General features: G+C 40.3%; 1 protein-coding gene across 2 annotated transcripts in view; it reads right to left on the bottom strand.

Moving 5' to 3' along the window:
• Nucleotides 1–861: 861 nt before the first annotated feature.
• LOC5573257 (alpha-tocopherol transfer protein) overlaps nt 862–19,174 on the bottom strand; it is a 40,503-nt gene continuing 22,190 nt past the window's right edge. For both annotated transcript variants that reach the window (XM_001654418.2, XM_021847231.1), the window contains exons 3-7: nt 8,736–8,938; nt 6,138–6,288; nt 5,763–5,910; nt 5,509–5,665; nt 862–2,399 (exon numbers count right to left, since the gene is read on the bottom strand). In XM_001654418.2, coding sequence (XP_001654468.1) covers nt 1,995–2,399; nt 5,509–5,665; nt 5,763–5,910; nt 6,138–6,288; nt 8,736–8,938 — 1,064 coding nt within the window. In that variant the 3' untranslated portion in view covers nt 862–1,994. The remainder of the gene's footprint in view (nt 2,400–5,508; nt 5,666–5,762; nt 5,911–6,137; nt 6,289–8,735; nt 8,939–19,174) is intronic.

Raw genomic sequence — 19,174 nt, 5'->3', positions numbered from 1 at the left:
TTGGGAATCAACGATGTATTGATTTATTGAATTCTTTCAAATGCACCGAAGCTCATGAGTTTATATATTCTTTGGAGCATGATTTGATTATTTCTATTGATCGCTACTTCAGGAGGCAATTGAATTAATTGAACTGCGTTACTAAGACGAATGAACATGTTTTGATGTTGCTGTTCGTTTTACATTGTTTAAATATTTTAAACTCTATCATTTGAATGGAAAATTTAAATGTTTTGTTATATAGTCGTTTATATGAAAATATGAATCGCAATTTGTTCATTTTTATCAAGCGTATTTCACATGTCATCAGCAATTAGGCATCTTTAGCTTACCACGAGCTTTCTCATATATTTTTTATACCTTTGTTTTTGTTGAACTGAGGTCTCGCATAATTCATGATTACGCCCTTAAAGTCATTGATAACCAGATGTGTAACTTGTTGATTCTGAGCAAATGATGGATGAACATCCTCAGTTAACACCATCACCACTGGGAGATAGAGGAAGATCTTCTACTCATCATAGCGTTTAAAATAACAAATAAATAAACTTGATAAATAGTGACATTAGGGCGTTATCATAAATTATGCAAGAAATGTATTTTTGACGTATCTGAAAATACAAATTAGTATTTTTAGTTTTTATTTTCTGTCATTCCTTTTTTTGTAGTGACAGCCACTGGTTACGAGTCTTACTTCTTTAACACTATGCTCAGATAAATAATAATGCAGTGTTTCACTAAAAGCAGCTCTACATGAGATACTGAAGAAGACTTGGTCGCAACGCCTTCCCAGAATGACAAGATAGTGCAGATTGATTCCAGGAAAAATCTGTGCGGCATATTTGTATAAAGCTTTTTCAAATTTATGGGAATCAACAAAGTATAACATCTGAAGGAATACCTGAAGAGGTACTTCCGTTTGAAATGATGGACAATATTTTTAAAACTTATTCATGAGATTCTCAATAATTCCTTAGGAGAAGTTGAAGGAGAATCACAATATAAGGTGCATGAAAATATATCCAATGAAATTTTAGATAATTGTCTCTTGTAGCAATCGTTGCAGGAATTTGTATGTGTCTGAACAACTCCTTATAATAATTTTAGAAAAAATATTCAGGGGGTATTCCTAAAAAAAATGCAATTTTATGAGCAAGCCCTGAAAGTACTCCGGGAAAACATCCTAGGTGAATGTCTGAAACTACTTAGGGCAGTAATTTTTAGTGGAATACAAGAACAAAACCTGGAAAAAATCACTGAATAAATTTCTTGGAGAATGCCTTCCAAAAGTAGTGGTATTGTTCTTAGTAAATTTTTGGCTAGATTCTTGAAAAAATATTAAGAAAAGTAAACAGAATCTCAAAGGAGTCAAGAACGCTTTCTAACGAATACGTTGAGAAATTACTGAAGATGTTTTTCAATTCAAATTGATTAATCGCAATCAAATTGAAGATGAGAACAATTAACCCCTTTACAAGTACAAATCACACAAAAATATTCATGTCGCCATAACAGCCCACAAAGTATTCCGGAAAACATTCCTCGGATAGTATCTGAAAACCTCTCAACGAAAAGCATTGCAGTAATTTTAGGTGAAACTCATGAAAAATACCTGGGAAAATCGCTGAAGGAATTTCTTGGGGAATTCCTTCCAAAGGTAATTGGAGACGTTCTTATTCAAATTGTTGGCCGGATTCTTGAAAAACTCGCGATATAAGTTAACAGAATCTTAAGGAAGCAAGAACGATTACTAAACGCATATCTTAAAAAAAAATACTTAAAAAAATCTATTCTACAAGGAATACACAAAGACAGTGGTATTTTCATAATAATACCTGGAGATACCGTTGAGGACACGATTTGTTTAGAAAAGACAAGACAAAATGAAAACAAAAACATAACTGGTTATAACTAAGATATGTTTTGATTCAAACTTCTGTAAACTAAACGCATTTAAATAAAAAAATAAAATTAACATCTATATCACACAAGCTTTATTTCACATCTTCCACCTCCTTCTCGGTTCCTTTTTCCTCTCGCCCATCAATAACCAACCCGTTCATTTCGTTCTTCAGGAAAATCTCCTCAATATTCACCAACGACCGGGGAGTTCTTCTCGGACTCAACACCCTTCTATCGTCCTCATCAAACTCACTGTCCTCGGTTTCCGTATCACCAAATTGCAAACTCTCGATACTTTCGGCATCGGCATTGTCCTCCTGATAACCACTGTCCGTGTTGTACGATTCCAAATCGATAAAGTACTGCTCGTTGTCCAGGATGGTGGTGCGCCATTCTGTGTTGTCGAATGCCGGCTGATTGCCGCCGTACTCCACCGGAAGGACGTCCTTCGATACGTATTTGTGCAACGAATTTATATTGTTGCCGTGGAGGTGTATCTAAAAAGGAATGATTACTTTTAATTAAAAAAATCTAATTACATAATTGAAATGTTATTCGAGTAATGATCGATGATCGCTAACTTCCAAATTATTTTATTGAGGAATATACTGAATATACTAAAATCGACTTCCTATCTCAATTACTTTTTCAAAAAGACGTAAGAAGGGCAATGTGACCTCTCACAACAATGAAACGGGGGCAACCGAACACGTCATGGTCCGCTGTTTCCTCCACACCAGCACAATTGCTGCACGCAGGAGATTCTGAGTGCCCGAACCTATGCAAGTACTGAATATAGCAACCATGTCCTGACAGAAACTGCGTCAGGTGGAAGTTCACTTCCCCATGGTTTCTTTCATATTAATCTTACACATTTGGTATTAGCCAATGAGTCTATCTACCTTTAGTGGAGTTATCCCATTCCTGCTGCCAACCTCTGAGCGTTGTCTCTTTACACGCGTTGCGGACTCCTCTGGTACCACTTTGGTTGATTCATTGAACATCTTCCTTGATAATGAGCCCGATAGGCATCATCCCGTCCATGATGCACACGGAGTCTTTAGAAACCGTTCAGTATGCGCTTGGTACTCTTTGGCACATGATCCTATACGTGCTTTCCAACCGCTTTAAGTTTCTACGCTTTTGACCAGATTGGTTCTCCATACCTTAGTATGGATAGCGAAACGCTTGCCAGTAGCTTGCGTTAGCTGGCAATTACAGCAGAGCTGTTAGACATCATCCTCGAAAGCGCCGCTACAACCGTAGACGCCATTTTACAGGCATATTCAACGTGGCTAGCGAAGCTGAGCTTGTCATCGATCATTACCCCAATATGCCTAAGGGATCGCTTGGACTCTATGGTGCAATCACCTACTGAAATACGCGCCCGTTACTCGGACTTGCGGTTGTTGACCACCACCACCTAAGTCTTGTGACGGATCTGTCCTGGTTTCCTAGACTTCATCCATTCCTCAACTATGGAAATAGTGTTCGCTGCTGTCAACTCTACTTCCTCCATCGATTCGCTATAGACCACTAGGGTGATATCGAAACCAACAATCGTAACACCCATCGGAAGGGGCAGCCTCATTACGTCATTGTACATCGCATTTCATAACATCGGCCAGGATTGAACCTTGAGTTACTCCCGCGGAAAAAAAAAGAACCCTACCATCAAAATAGCTTTCTAGAAGCTTACACAACTGCACCAGTACCTTGAGGCGGTGAAGTGCGTGTGCTATTGCTTCCCAGCTTGCGCTGTTGAACGCATTCTTCACATCCAGAGTGACAACCGCGCAATAACGGATGCCGCTCGTTTTATGCTCGATTGCCACCTTGACTGTCTGAGCAACCGACTGGATAGCGTCCAGAGTCAATTTAACTTTCCTGAATCCAAACTGCTTGTTGGACAGGCCGTCCGCACCATCCGTGTACGGGACTAGCCTGTTGAGGATCAACCTCTCCAACAACTTGCCCGTCGTATCTAGTAGACAAATAGGTACGCCGACGGGTCACCTGGCGCTTTCTCCGCCACAGCACCAATTTCTGTCGCTTCCATACTTCCATGATCTCTGCGGCGTTGTATCGTAATTCTGAACATGTCCGGAACCACATTCACTACCGCTTTTAAGGCAACATTCGGGATACCATCGGGTTTCGGTGCCTTGTTTGACGCGAATGATTTCATGACTTCTGCCAGCTCTTCGTTCGTCACCCCCGCCACTTCTTCTCCTTCACCTGCAACATAAGGCGCTGGGGGCCATGGGCTTGTGGGATGATGGGGGAAGAGTACATCGATTATTGATCGCAGCAACTTTGGCGACTTCTTTGGGGGCCTTTGGTCTTAGTCATTACTCTCACTCTGGCATAGATAATCAAAGAATTCCTGTTTTCGACTCTCGATTTCCTTTTTGAGAGCTAACTTTGCCTCTCTGAATGCTGCACCGCGTTTTTCTCTTCGTGCTTCTGTGCGACGCGTTGCATTCTTCGTCTAGCCCGAAAGCAGATTACTCGAAGATATGCAATTGATTCGCCCCACCAGTACAGGGGCCTTTCTCGGCATGGAAGCACCACAAGCTCGTTATATTGTGCATTCAGATTAACTTTAGACCGAAGTTCATAAGAGAAATGAAATATCACCGAAAGTTCGCCGAAGTTCGGCGTCGGCATTCTACCGAAGTGCTACGCCGACAAAAGCAATCCTTATGCGTCGGCAAAGCACCAAATTAAAATGCCGACGCCGAACTTCGCCAAAGTTTTGACTGCCGAACTTCTAATTGTCTCTCGAATTGTCAATATCACAGCAACTAGATCTTCACCGTTTAGATCCAGAATGTTTCGTTCGCGCCTCAGAGCTTCTATGAATACTTCGCCATCGAAGCGCGCTGTTTTCCAACCTCGGGCTTGGGTCGAGGTACATCGCACTTGTACGCCCGCCTGGTATTATACGATAGCGAATCGATTGATGATCGCTATGAGTATAACCGTCATCAATGCGCCAGTTCATGGTACCTAACAGGTTAGGACTACAAAACGCCACGTCGATAATTGTTTATACAAAGGTGTGGAAGAACACTCCAAATACATTCTCTGAAGACAACGATGTTCTATTACACCTGAGAGAGAGGAGACAGCTCACTGACAACTGGCTTGTTTTCTTGGCTTCTTTGATTTCTTCTTCTCATGTTTGGGTTGTGCACAATGGTTCAGAGAACACAAACTGGGTCAAAACCATTTTCACACCCTATTTGTTATCAAAAAGATCATAAAATTAAAACATTTCAATAGCAATTTGAGTTTAATCGACAATATTCAAATATTCAACGATTTTATATGCGAAAACACAGGAAAAAAAACCTGAATTTTCAATCACATCCAGTTTTAGTTTGACCAAATTTTGACGGTTTATCACGCTCTGCCCTTCGAATGTGTGGTTTTCCAGTGACAGTTGATGACAGGTTCCCTTAACTTTTGGGAGCTCGCAATCTAAGCCAGCTGTCTCCTCTCTCTCAGCTTCAACCTAACGAAATAACAATGTATTCAAAACTTTTTCAAACATGTCCAATGAAGTAACATACAAAACGATCTCAATTTCGAAATACTCACCCTTCGCCGAATTTTATCCTTCAGGAACGGCTTCAGCACCGCAAGGATCGCATCAAAATAGAACGGTTCGTGCAACACGTGGAACGCTTTAAATCGCATCGGGAAAGCTTCCTGTACCACCTCTACAGTCTTCCGAGCCAAATGTGGTGATAAGTACCTGGTAGCGCAATTTAAAAGAGAACAATTGTGGTAAGTGACAAAGATTAGCACATATAATTAGTAAGATGTGATTCTGGTTCGGTTCAACTTCTCACCTAGCATGAGCAAACCCCAAACCGGCCATATCCAGCAACACCACCAGACCGCCAATTTGTGTTTCCGGATTCCGCACTGCATCCTCCAGGGCGAGCACATTGCTTCGGAATACGTAGTCTACTGGAATTTTGTATGGATCACATTTTTCTGGAAAATAAATAAACACTCCACACGTGAATGTCATGACGTGGCTGAATGAACAAACGTAGAACTTTTATAATGGGAAAAGTTTTGCGCTCTGCTATGCACTTCAGGATGCTTCAAAATACGATGGATGGGGACAACAGTGATGTGATTTTGTATACACATTGTCGTTGGTGTTGTGACATATGCTGACATAGTGCCATGGCTAGCAAATGAGGTGACCGACTTACCAACTCTAAATATATAAATTTGCCGCCCGCTATCGTCCTTCTTTGGAAGCATACATTGGATCTGCATCTCGAGCATAAACTTCATTTCCGACGGTGGAGATACTTTGAATATTTCCGGGTACTCGTCTTTCATTTTGTAGTATTTTTGCATCTGAAATTGGAAAACAGTAGAATTTATTTAGTGGTGAAATAGCCTAGAATTTCGGATTAATTCAGTTAAAACTTTCAAGGAAGGATTAGCAATTTCTCAAATTTCAGTTAATCAAGATTTCACAAAGAACAGTGAATCAAACAAATATTGTCTATAACAGTGCTTCCCAAACTTTTTAACTTTCGCCCCCTTGAGACCAATATTTATCTGGAATCGCCCCCCTAATTTGTGATTTCAATATTTTAATTAGCGCTGTACACCAAAAAATGTCTTCGACCCGCATATCCATAGAATCATAACACAATAACTATTATGTACATTTGAAAATATTTTCTGAAATATCGATAACCCAATTATTAGGAACGATTTACTGGACTGCAATTTATAATTGCAATTTTCACAATATTTTGTGTGCATTACAGGCTACTGAATCAGTTTTCGATGCAAGTTAGGCCCAGTTTAAACTATTTGAATGTAATATATGCAAAGGCGCCAACTTGTTGCGTGGTTGTGATTTAATACTGATTTATCCGTTATTTCAAAGAGTACTGCCATAATGTATAATGTATGATATTTCCGGGAAGGCTTTTTTTAATCTTATCTAAAACACTGAAAAAAAAAATATATGGATATCCAGAATGTTTTTCTTCTCATTTTTCATTATGCAATAAAGGGTATTGTTTGTAACACCATGATAAACTCAGATTTTTTATGCGTCCTGAAGGTTCAAATCAGACGCATCTCTGATATTTCTTCAAATTTATTTTTAAATAGAGTGTTATTCGTCTTCGGCAGCAAACAGTTTTGTCACTGGAACCAGATTAATGTCTGCTAAATTTTTCAAAATTTGTCTCTAAAATGATTTGTACCATAAGAAATGATAAAAATGAGTGCAACCGAAACTTTAAAATGGGTACTGTAGATTTTTTCCGTAAAAAGCTGGATGCCAATAAAATAAATATGAGCTTCCTAACCTCAGAGTTCTCACACAAGAAAATCCTTGTATAAAATATTACATTACAACTCACATGGCTTTAAAAAAACTGAATGCATAACACAAATATTTTGTGTTTGACAATTTTCAAGTGTTGTATATCATGATTTTAAAATTATCATGATTAGAGATATATCGACCTAAGGTAAAATATTCCTGGTAATAGTTAAGTTTGGAATTAATTAATCTTCACATGTGTGTCCTCCAAAGGTTATACGTAATTATTTTCAAATGATGCCGTGTTAACCTTTTCGCCCCCTTTCTGGATTTTTCGCCCCCCAAATTCTGTTTTACAAAATTTCACCCCCTTGAGCCTGAAAATCGCCCCCAGGGGGGCGAATTCGCCCACTTTGGGAATCACTGGTCTATAATATGGGGTAGTCTCTTTGGAAAAAAACGATTTGAGTTACCTCTAACAATTTGGCTTAATTTTATATACACTCTCGTGCAAAAGTATGAGTTCACCTCCTTTAAAAATATACAAAAGTGTTTTGTACATATCCCTGTGATTACACGTCCAATTAAAACTATCTATGGCGCATTCGAAAGGCAATGCCTAATTCTAGGGTTCACCTTCGACGCACAAAAATCATTTTTGTCCATCCCCAAGTAACCAAATAGCACTTTAATTCGCCCTGCGTGCTAATATAGAGCTATTATACCGCTTACATGCCCTATATTAGACGTATAATAGCCCTATAAGCCCAAAAAGGCAAATTAGCGGGCTAGTGGTTACTTGGGTCATTCTGCAATTTTTCAGCCGATTTTAATAGTTCATAGTCTTTTTAAACTATGCCCAGATAGCCGTAGCGGTAAACGCGCAGCTATTCAGCAAGACCAAGCTGAGGGTCGTGGGTTCGAATCCCACCGGTCGAGAATCCTTTCAGGTTGGAAATATTCTCGACCTCCCAGGGCATAGAGTATAATCGTACCTGCCACACGATATACACATGCAAAAATGGTCATTGGCATAGTAAGCTCTCAGTTAATAACTGTGGAAGTGCTCATAAGAACACTAAGCTGAGAAGCAGGCTCTGTCCCAGTGAGGACGTAACGCCAGAAAGAAGAAGAAGAAGTCTTTTTAAACTCAAATAATGACGCGTACATGATTGGTTTGAGATTTCGCAAATTTTTCGTGTTTTAAGTAAGTTCAGGTGAACCCAAACTTTTGCACTTGATTCCAATACACTCAGTTTTACACACACTTTTCCATAAAAAAAATGATACACTCAACTGAATAAAAATGATAACTCAAGGAGTGCCGGGTACCATGGTTTCGCCCATGCGCTCCACCGATAACGTATCAACATAAGCTTTTTGATGAATGAAAACTTTATTGAGGACTTCATAAAATGAACAAACCATATTTTAATTACAACACTCTAATGAATGTAACTACTATATTTGTAAACAATTCACTAAACCGCTGCCAACTTTCACCCCATTAACTTACCATCTTGAACGCCTTTTCCACATCGAATTTCTTCGCGCGCAAAAACCGCAACAGGAACGAATCATCGCGGCGCCCTCCCAGGCCGCGCTGGTGGTGTTCGGCGTAGATGTTCAACTGTTGACGCAGCTGCCGTATCTTGGTGTAAGTTAGCTCGCCTCCCATTTCGCCCAGTTCCTTTTCCGCCTTCTCACGAAAATTGCAATCTGTAAAAAGGAACAACAATAATAATTAGCAAATGGGGCAACTCGGGGCAGGTAAGGTCTGTACTCGAAAAAAAATGCGACGCTCTCTTCCATTGGCCCATTTCGCATGAAGACGTATCGCATAAGGACGTTTTGCATAAAGACGTTTGGCATAATGAACGTTTCGCATAAAGCAGTTGCATATAAGAACAGGTAGCATTTAAAGAAGATATAAAATTATCTGTATGCGAAACGTCCATTATACGAAACATCCATCCATAACATTATGCGAATTATCCTTATACGAAACGTCCCACTCCCCTTCTGTGTATAACTTGTTATTGTATGTGATGAAGTTTTGAGTAAAAGTTTAGTATAGAGTGTAATGTTCAACCTTTGGGCATGTTCGTGGAAAATTCAGGCCAGTCTTACAAGCAGATCGTGAAACAGCTGAAAATCTACCATTCGACCGTACCCCGTGTGGTAAAATCGTTCGAGGAGACCCAAACGATCCTGTGGCCGAACTGGCAGCGATAAACCAAAGACTGAGAGCAGCAATCTCAATAGCAGCTTCAATGCTGAAAATCAATTTATTTCGCTTAAATATATTTTAACTCTAACTTATTATACGCATACATTTTGGCATTTTCACTCGCGCTGTCTTCAAATAGAACTCCTACCAACAACAATAATCTATACTGATACGCTTTTGCATTGTCAGTACGCGTTGCATTCATCGGGTTTTCCCGATCTATTATTATCTATTCATTATTGGAACTTATGGAATAATATCCGGAGGAATAACGACGGACTAGGAGACGGTGTTAGGAATTATTGATAAGAATAGAATAAATAATGAGAATTTTTGTGGGACTCCTGGGAACGGAGGAGGATCTCCTAGAGGATTTTATGAAAGAACTCCCGGGAGAAATCCTGGTCAATCCCCGGGGGATCCGGGAAAATTCCTGGAGGAGCACCTGGCAGGATTCCAGGACGAACTCCTGTAGAATTCTCGGTGAAACGCCAGCGGGATTTTTGGAGCAATTTGCAAGGAAATTCCTGGAATCGTGTTTCGCGCGCAGTGCAGTGGGGGGGGAGAAAAGTGGCGTGATTCGCGGACTTATTTAGTAGTGTGTGATCCTTTGACCGTGCCGCTTGCTCCTGCGGGGGCGGGTGAAGCGGTCAAGCAGGATTAATCGTGTTTCGCGCGCAGTGCAGTGGGGGGGGGGGGGAGAAAAGTGGCGTGATTCGCGGACTTATTTAGTAGTGTGTGATCCTTTGACCGTGCCGCTTGCTCCTGCGGGGGCGGGTGAAGCGGTCAAGCAGGATTAATCGTGTTTCGCGCGCAGTGCAGTGAAAAAGTGCGTTGTATTTTGCGGTAAGCACAGTGCTGCGACGGAAGAAACAGCATTACATCCTGGTAAAATCATTCTTTATTATTATTTACCTACCTATTTCCATATGAAACTAAATACGTGCCAGGGTCGAACATTTAATTTTCGATTCGGGAAGTGTAAAAATATTTCAGATATCCATTTGATATCTGGGTGTTTTTATGCGGGGCTTACTGTATATGAAAATGACCTCAGAATGTGTGTGTATTTACTGCCATTCTTGAAATGGGTCGTTGGAATTTCAGTAGAGCTATCACCTTTCATCTCCTGGGCTAAAATTGTCTGCAAATATGAAGATATCGAAGGGTATCAATAAATACATGCATACAATTTTCTTCCATAAAAGCACTGCCGGTCAGTGGGAGGTGGATTGTATACACACACACACACACACACACACACACACACACACACACACACACACACACACACACACACACACACACACACACACACACACACACACACACACACACACACACACACACACACACACACACACACACACACACAATTTGCAAGGAAATTCCTGAAGAAGTACGATGGAATTCCGGGAGCAACTACGAAAAATTCTGGGAGACTGGGAGAATAACTCCAGATGAATTTTGGAAGGAACTTCTGAGGAGTTTCCGGTAAAGCTCCTAAGGAATTCCCGAACAAACTTCGAAGAAGTACCTGGATGAACTACAAAGAAATTCCCGGAGGAATTTCGAGGCATTCGCGGTGAAGCTCCAAAGGAATTCCAGGCGGAGTCCTGCACGAAATCCCAGGAGATATTGCTACTGGAATTCACCTGAGGGATTCCTGAATAATTTGCTCGGAGGAACTCTTGGGGGATATCTTTGGAGGAATCCTTGAAATCGCCGGAGGAAATCTCCGGAAGAATTCCTGGAGGAAATGCAGAAGTAATTTCTTAATAAAATTTCCGGAGGAATTCCTGGACGAACTCCTTGAAAGAATTGCAGTCTCCGGAGAAATCCTTGAAATCTCTGAAGAAATTTCTTGGCGAAATCCCCGGATTAATTGGTATTGGAAATCCCCTAAAGAATTCCTGGAGAAAATCTCCAGAGTAGTTCTTGGTGTACAAATCTCCGGAGAAATTTGAGGAAAAAAATTCTTAAAAATTCCCTGGAGAAAATGCAACTTAAAAAAAAATCCTGGGACTCTGGAGAAATTACACGAGGAAATCTAGAGAACAGTCATACGACGTGACGCGAGACAGGACACAACACCTTGAGTGCTTACATACGTTTGTAAGAACCATAAGTTTTTGTCCTGTCTCGTGTCACGTCGTGTGATTCTGATATAGTTCTTACATTGCACATAACTCAAAATGGTTTATGGACAAAAGGTCGAAATACAAAACGTCGAAAGGACAAAAGGTCGAAAATGATTTTCATGGTGGGAAATTGTTCCTTCTTTGAAAAAATATGTTCGACCTTTTGTCACTTCTTTTTTGTTCTTCGACCTTTTGTCCTTTCGACCTTTTGTCATAGATTCAAAAAATCAATGAATGACTCCGAAGAAATTCCATGAGAATCTTTGTAGAAGTACTCCAAAGCAATTTCTGGAGAAAAAAAAAACTGTGGAATAATTTTTAGAGAAGCTCCGAAGAAATTCCTAAAGAACTCTGGAGAATATCCTGTAGGATCTTCAAAGGGATTCCCGGAGGAGCTCCGAGAAATTTATGGAGGAAATCCGAGGAATTTCTTAAGGAACACTGAGAGAATTCCTTGAGAATCCATACAGAAAAAAAATCGTTGGAGTTCCCGGTGGAATTCCGAAGGAATTCCCGTAGTAACAACTATAGAAAGTTTATCATGGAGGAACTACAAAGCAATTCTGAATACACCTACGTAGTAATTTATGGTGCAAATCCCCAGAGAAATACCTAGATGAAATCTCCGGATAAATTCACTAAAAAAACGTCGAGAGAATTTCTGCAGAAAAAAGCCAGGAGGAATCTCTTAATTAAATCCCCAGAGAAATTCCTGGATGAAATCTCTAGAGAAATTCCAAGATGAAATCCCCAGAGGAATTGCAATTGGAATGGGATTGGGGATTGTGATTGCAATTGTGGGGATATCCCCGGATAAACCCTTGATATGTCCAGAGGAATCACTGGAGAATATCGTGAAGATAATTCTCGGAGGAATTCCTGAACGAAATCTCAGCATGAAAATCTGAAGGAAATGTCCGGGAGAATTCCTGGAGGAAATCCCCGAAAAAAATTCTATTAAAAATCCCTAGAGGAGTTCTTGTAGAAATCTCCGGATTTTTTTTTTTTTGGAAAAAATCTCCGGAGGATTTTCTGGAGAGAACTCCGGTGGAATTCATTAGAGATATCCACGGAGGAAGCAGAATAGCAAATCGTCGGAGGAAAAAAAAATTCTAAAAGAGATCCTGGAAAAATCCCCGAAGCCATTCCTGGTGGAAATCTCCTGATTAATTCATGGAAAAATGCCCGGATAGATTCCTGGAGGAGATCCCCAGAGCAAATCCCCGGAGGAATTTCCTAATGAAATCTCCAGACGAAATGATGGACGAAATCCCCAGAGGAATTCTTGGACGAAATCCGCGGAGAAATTGCTATTGGAATTCTCCTGAGAAGTTCCTGGAAAACATCCTTAGAGTAGTTCTTGGGGAATATCCTCGGAGGAATTCCTGGAAGAAATCTACCAATACATTCTGGAAGGAATTTCTGGAGAAAATCACCGAAGGAATTTCTTTATTAAACCCTCGGAGTAATTTCTGGAGGAAATCCCTGGATTAATTTCTGGCGGAGATCTCTGGAGGAATTGCTGAAGGAAATCTCGGAAGAAACTCTCAGAAAAAATCCTCTAAGGAAATTCTGGGGGAATTCCCGAAGGAATTTCCTAATGATATACCCGGAGGTAATCATGGACGAAATTTTCAGAGGAAGTCCTGAACGAAATTCCAGGAGGTATTGTTATTAGAATTCCCCTGAAGAGTTCTTGAGGATATTTTCGGAGAAATTCTTAAAATTCTCGAAGGAATTCCCGGAGGAAATGCCAGAGGAATCCTGGGATGAAATGAAATTCCCGGAGGAATTCCTGGACGAAATATTTCAAAGAATTGTTGGAGGAAATTCCTGAGGAATTCCTGGAGAAAATTCCCGGAAGAGTTCTTAAGGATATCTCCGGAGAAATCCTTAAAATCTCCGGAGGAATTGCTATTGGAACTCTCCTGAGGAATTCCAAGCGAAAATCCCCAGAGGACTGCTTGAGGATTTCCCTGGAGGAATCGTAGAGATCTCCAGAAGAATTCCTGGAGGAAATCTCCGGAGAAATTCCTGGTGTAAATTACCAACGAATTTTCTGGAGGAAAACTCCGGATGAATTCTCTAAAAACATCCCCGAAGGAATTCGTGGAGGAAATCCCCGAAAAAAATTTCTGGACCCAGGAAATTCTTGAAGAAAACCCCGGAAAGTTTTCTGGGGGTAAACCTCAGGAGGAATTCTTGGAAAAAATCAACTCATGAGCCCCTGGAGAAAACCCCGGAGAAATTCATGAAAAAAAAAAAATCCCCAGAGGAAATCTTGGGCGAAATCCTTGGAGAAAATGCTATTGAAAATCCACTGGGGGCTCTAGGAGTGTTTTCCTGAAAAGATCCGTGAAGGAGATCTGATGAGGAAGTCTCTGGAGGAAATTCTCAGAGAAATTGCTGGAGAAAATCCTAGGAGGAATTCCTGGAGGAAATCTCCGGAGAAACTCCATGTGAAAGTCCCCAGAGAAAATGAATCTTCTGAAATAAATAGAGCAAACGGACTGATTTTACGGCAACAGACCTGGCAACGAGTAAATTTCAAATCGTCAAAACCTTATAACAGCAAGACTCCTTAGGCGGGAATTGAATGTTATAGATTAGTGCTCCTTTATAAGAGAGATTCGCGGAAGCTGTCATTTTTGTCAAAGTGTGAGCCAATCGAGCAGCGAGAGCTGTCTAAACGCGAGTCAATCGAACATACGTTAGGTTTGTTTCGAACTTTTCTGGAGAAGTAATGTAATCCGCTTGAAATTATTTTGATGAAAGTTGTTTTGCATAGAGCAAAATATATGAAATATTTTCTATTTTTGAATTTTTGTCAATGCGATATTCAGATGTTGATATTTTCTGCTGTTTATTAGTTTGGAAATGTTTCTCAAAGATCTATAACGAAACAAAATACACTTTTTAGCAATGAGGAAGTCATGTTCGTGTTACAATATTATTATCGACGCCAAGCAAACTTAGCACTGCCAAAACTGACACCAAATCATTCCATTTTACTTCCGCTTATATCTTATATAAAGGATCACTATTATAGATCATTAATTAACTGCACAACGAATAAAAGACAACGATTGAAAAGTCGGATCTTGGAACGTGAGAACTTTGGATGAACTTGCACGTGTTGGGCTCCTGCACGGGTAAAAATGCGGCACTCGAAATAAGGAGAATGAGTCATGATTTCGGGAGGAAAGTGTGTTTTCATATTATGAACACACACTTTCCTCCCATACATCATGACCAAAAGTCATGAAATCATGAAGCATTTTACCGTAACGCCGGCTGTACGTTACGTTTTCAATTCAAAGCGAAGAAAAAATGTCAGCTGGAATCCTCAAATCATGAAGCATGTATGCTGGAACCATGAATAAAATTCATGGAAACATAAGCCCTATTCATGGATTTCGTCATCTGTCATTTATGATTCCTATTTTTGATACGGAAGGTGGCAATTTCGGTCATGAAATCATGAAGCAGGATCTGATATCATGAACAGAGTTCATGAAAACATAGCCACTATTCATGTATTTAGATGGCATTTATGATTCCGAATTTGGTGCTGAAAAGTGGAAAGTTGAGTCATGAAATCATGAAGCAGGATCCCTGGATCATGAACTCATTTCATGAAAACGGAACATTATACGTCAATTTAGATCCCAGTTTATGTTTGCTATTGGTAAACAAATGAAATGAAAATTAAAATCGTTGCAACTTTTGTGCTGGTAGTTTCGTAATAAACCGCGAACACATTCCACAATTGTCAACCGAACGAGTGCCAAATCTTTAGCAGGAACGCGAAAATTCAGTGGTTAAGTTTGTACGCAAAATATTGTTTTGAACATCAATAAATTTGACAAATGGTCCCTGGGCTCACAAAATGCTGAGTAATGTAACATTCTTTAACAACACTGTGGATGTGGAAAGTGAACTGGGACATCCGGCTGCCGAATGCTTTTTGTGAGCTGCTCTGCTATAGGACATAGGGAAGGCATTACATCCGAACAGTTAAAATCGCCGACGAGTTTGTGAAACGAAATCTTCGCTCAAAGTCAAACATTGCCCGGCTCTACAAAATCAGGATGAAGGCTTGTAAGTATATTGCTGTTTGCATTTGAGATGCAAATGTTGAGTCAACGTCCTCCAAAAGCGGTAACACAAAATAATCAAAGGACACCTAGCAACGATTACATAAATCACCGCCGCTCTAGAAAGAAAAAAATACCTTTGACATCGCATTTATTGTGAAAAATCTTACCGCATTTGGTGTTCCCGCATTTGATATTTGCATTTCAAACGCACACAGCAGTATTTTGGAACATCTGACACAATGTGGGAACTTACGGAAATCTCGCCAAGAATGTCATCGATACGATGGCAAGGTTCCGAAGAGCAATGTCTTCAATTTAAACTTTTTCAAAAACAAAACTTTTTCTATAATTTCACTAGAAAACATCACCGATTGCCTTGAGACGCGTTGACTAAGATGAAGAAAGTTACAGTTATATTTGTGTAACGCCCTGAGCATACAAATTCTTGCACAATACTCACGATTTCATGACTTTTAGTCATGATATCATGAAACATAAAATTTTATGAATTCATGACTTTTTGTTCATGAATTCTGGAACCGATTTTTTCCGTGTGACTTGTGAACTTCGGAATGTTGGCGTGTACGTGACAGCTATACAAAGGCTAAACGACTGGTTCCATGAAGAGTGCCAGAGAATGACAGAAGTTGTAGAATGTCGTCAGAATTCGTATGCTTGTGGTCGGTACCCGGCAAAACAGAGAGCAGTACTGGGCAGTAAGAGCAGAATAAAAGCGAATTAACCACGCAATGAAAAGGCAGCATGGAGAAAGTGTGGTTGCTGAAGCTTAAGATAGTATGAAAAGTATGAATTATATGCGGAGATTTTATGCAACGGTCAACAGCGCGCGGTACAATGCCGTACCAGTGCTCACCATGTGCAATGATTGAGAGAGGAATTTGCTGAGCGATAAAACGGAGGTGGGTGCCAGGTGGAATTAACACTTTCAGCTGTTGTTAAACGGTGAAAATGAAAATGTAGCGAAAGAACTGTAGCTGAAGAACTATAATACTGCTGCGAAGGATGAGATTCCTAGAAAAAAAAACAGCTATACCAAACGTTCAACCGAGTACTTGTGAAGATATAAAGATATACGACCAGTCTGCAAGAAAGAGAACAAACTAGAGAGAGCCAATTATAGCCGGATTACCCTGCTAAAATCGGCGTACAAAATACTGTCACTGTTTAACAGAATGAAACCACTCTAGGGGTCCTTCGTCAGTAAATACCAGGATAGCTTTCGTGGAGATGTTTCCTTTGTGAATGATCATAGATAATTCCCGGGAGCATAACTTGCAGACCCACCATCTGTTCATTGATTTCAAGACAGCGTACGATTCAGTGAAAATAAATAAGCTGTTTCTGGCGAACATAGTTAATCAGGCTGATACGTTCAACGCTGGAATTTTCGTAATCAATGGTTCGGATTGCAAATGAGGTATCTATCTAGGTATATACCTCGTTTGTGACGTTAGACGAATTGAAGCAAGGAGGAATCTATGACAAAAGGTCGAAGGACAGAACGTCGAATGACAAAAGGTCGAATGACAAAAGGTCGAATGGACAAAAGGTCGAATGGACAAAAGGTCGAAGGGACAAAAGGTCGAATGGACAAAAGGTCGAACGGACAAAAGGTCGAATGACAAAAAAGGTCGAATGGCCAAAAATTGAGGAAGAACAAAAGGTTATACTCCTTAGATTAAAAAGCAAGTTATCACTAAAACAAGCACAATCGCTACAGCCTCAATAGACGTGACGGAAACGCGCATATTTTCAGAATGACCGTGCTGAGGTTAGTTTCATTTTCAGCTGGTCAACGATCTTTTCGGGGAGAAATTTAGTTAGACTTTTCAGGACGTAGTGCATCCAGAGTTACTGTGTACGTGCTGTAGCCTTATGTGCAAAAGCCACATTCCGGTTCACCCGTGCACTGTACATTTTGAGACCTATGTTGATGTTCCTCGCTTTTTTAGAGTATTTTCTCAATGCGTCTCATGCGCTTCGTCACATGCGTTGTTAAAAAAAACAGCAAAATAATTGATGTGAAGACAAAATTTTAAAACGAGAATCTAAATTGTAACTTTTCGATCGCGCGTCTTCGACCGTATCATGTAGACCATCTAGACACCTGCATAATAAGGTAATAGTAGTTTACGGAACAAGTTGCAGAAAGATGATTTTTACAGCACAAGTCGTAAATTTATCCTACGAGGCTTGCCGAGAAATCGTTGTGTAATGATTCTTTACTCAACTCAAAACAGTTGCGTAATGAGAAAGCGTTGCGTAATGAATCATTACAGCACTGGTTTCAGTTAGGTAATGACCTGAGAGAGACTCGCGAAGAGGAAAAATATCAACGTCATATGCAGCCCAGATTCCCCTCTCAAGAAACGTCAAATGCAGCCCACCGTTTTTATGGCTGAAAAAATGAAAAGTATTGTGTTCAAAGTCAACTGTTATTCAAAACCTCAGTCGGCGGAGCAGTTTTTTCCAAATTAGCTGATAAATCTAAGCAGAAGATTAATTATTTCTAATGTCTGCTACGTTTGCTGGCATGAAATTTCACTCAAACGGCTATTTATGATTCGATGTGATGCAAACTCAATCATTTTTTGCTGAGAGATTGGTTTTGGTTTTGACTTTATTAACGAGATTTTTAGCCCTGGGCTAGTTCATCTCGGGACCAACGGCTTTACTTCCCTTCCGAAGGAAGTCGTCACTATAACTTTTTACGTCATAAGTGACTATGTCGGGGATGGGATTCGATCCCAGGTCCTTGGCGTGAGAGGCGAGTGTTCTAACCACTACACCAGGTCCGTCCCCATTTGCTGAGAGATTCATGTGAGAATTTGAACAGCATGCGCATAATTGGTATAAACACAAAGTGGAATAAGAAAAAACTCAGCAATCACAGAAAAAGAAGACCGTCTCCGCGAGTCTCGTCTCAGGTAATGACTATTCCCGCACTGCATACTTCAGTGCAGGAAAGTAGGCCGTTTCATGACAGATTGGCGTGATGAAAAACAGCCTACTACGATGAGAAATTGCAAAAAAAATAGTTGTACAGACTCTTCGTTACTAAGCAGTTGTTTTACAACTTGGATACCGATCACGAGCATAGTACCGAGCAGCACACGTGTTGAATGTCCCCTAGCGCACGCTTTCAGAATTTTCGTGAACCTCTGGCGTGCGCAGCACAATACGATTCTGATACGCTGAAATGCGGTTTGGTTGGAGACTCGTCAGTTCATTTATGTTCTCCTGATAATTTTGTAACTCTAAATGCATCAAGGTGCAAGCCACTCGTTAGATGGTACGCTCTGTCGAGACTGGTTCCTTATAACAATGTTCAAGGCGGCTAGGAGAAACAGTTTGCCAAGGATTTTTCTGACGCATGTGTTAAAGTGCTATATGCAATAACCTCTCCTCGAAGTAATACCGTCAGGTGGTTCCGAAGAGAAATGAGTCTGAGTCCAAAAGTAAT

The sequence above is a fragment of the Aedes aegypti genome, chromosome 2 (genome assembly GCF_002204515.2).
Source record: "Aedes aegypti strain LVP_AGWG chromosome 2, AaegL5.0 Primary Assembly, whole genome shotgun sequence".
Classification (NCBI taxonomy): Eukaryota; Metazoa; Arthropoda; class Insecta; order Diptera; family Culicidae; genus Aedes; species Aedes aegypti.
Note: the sequence above shows the minus strand (reverse complement) of the source record. Positions and strands in the feature narration are given on the sequence as shown.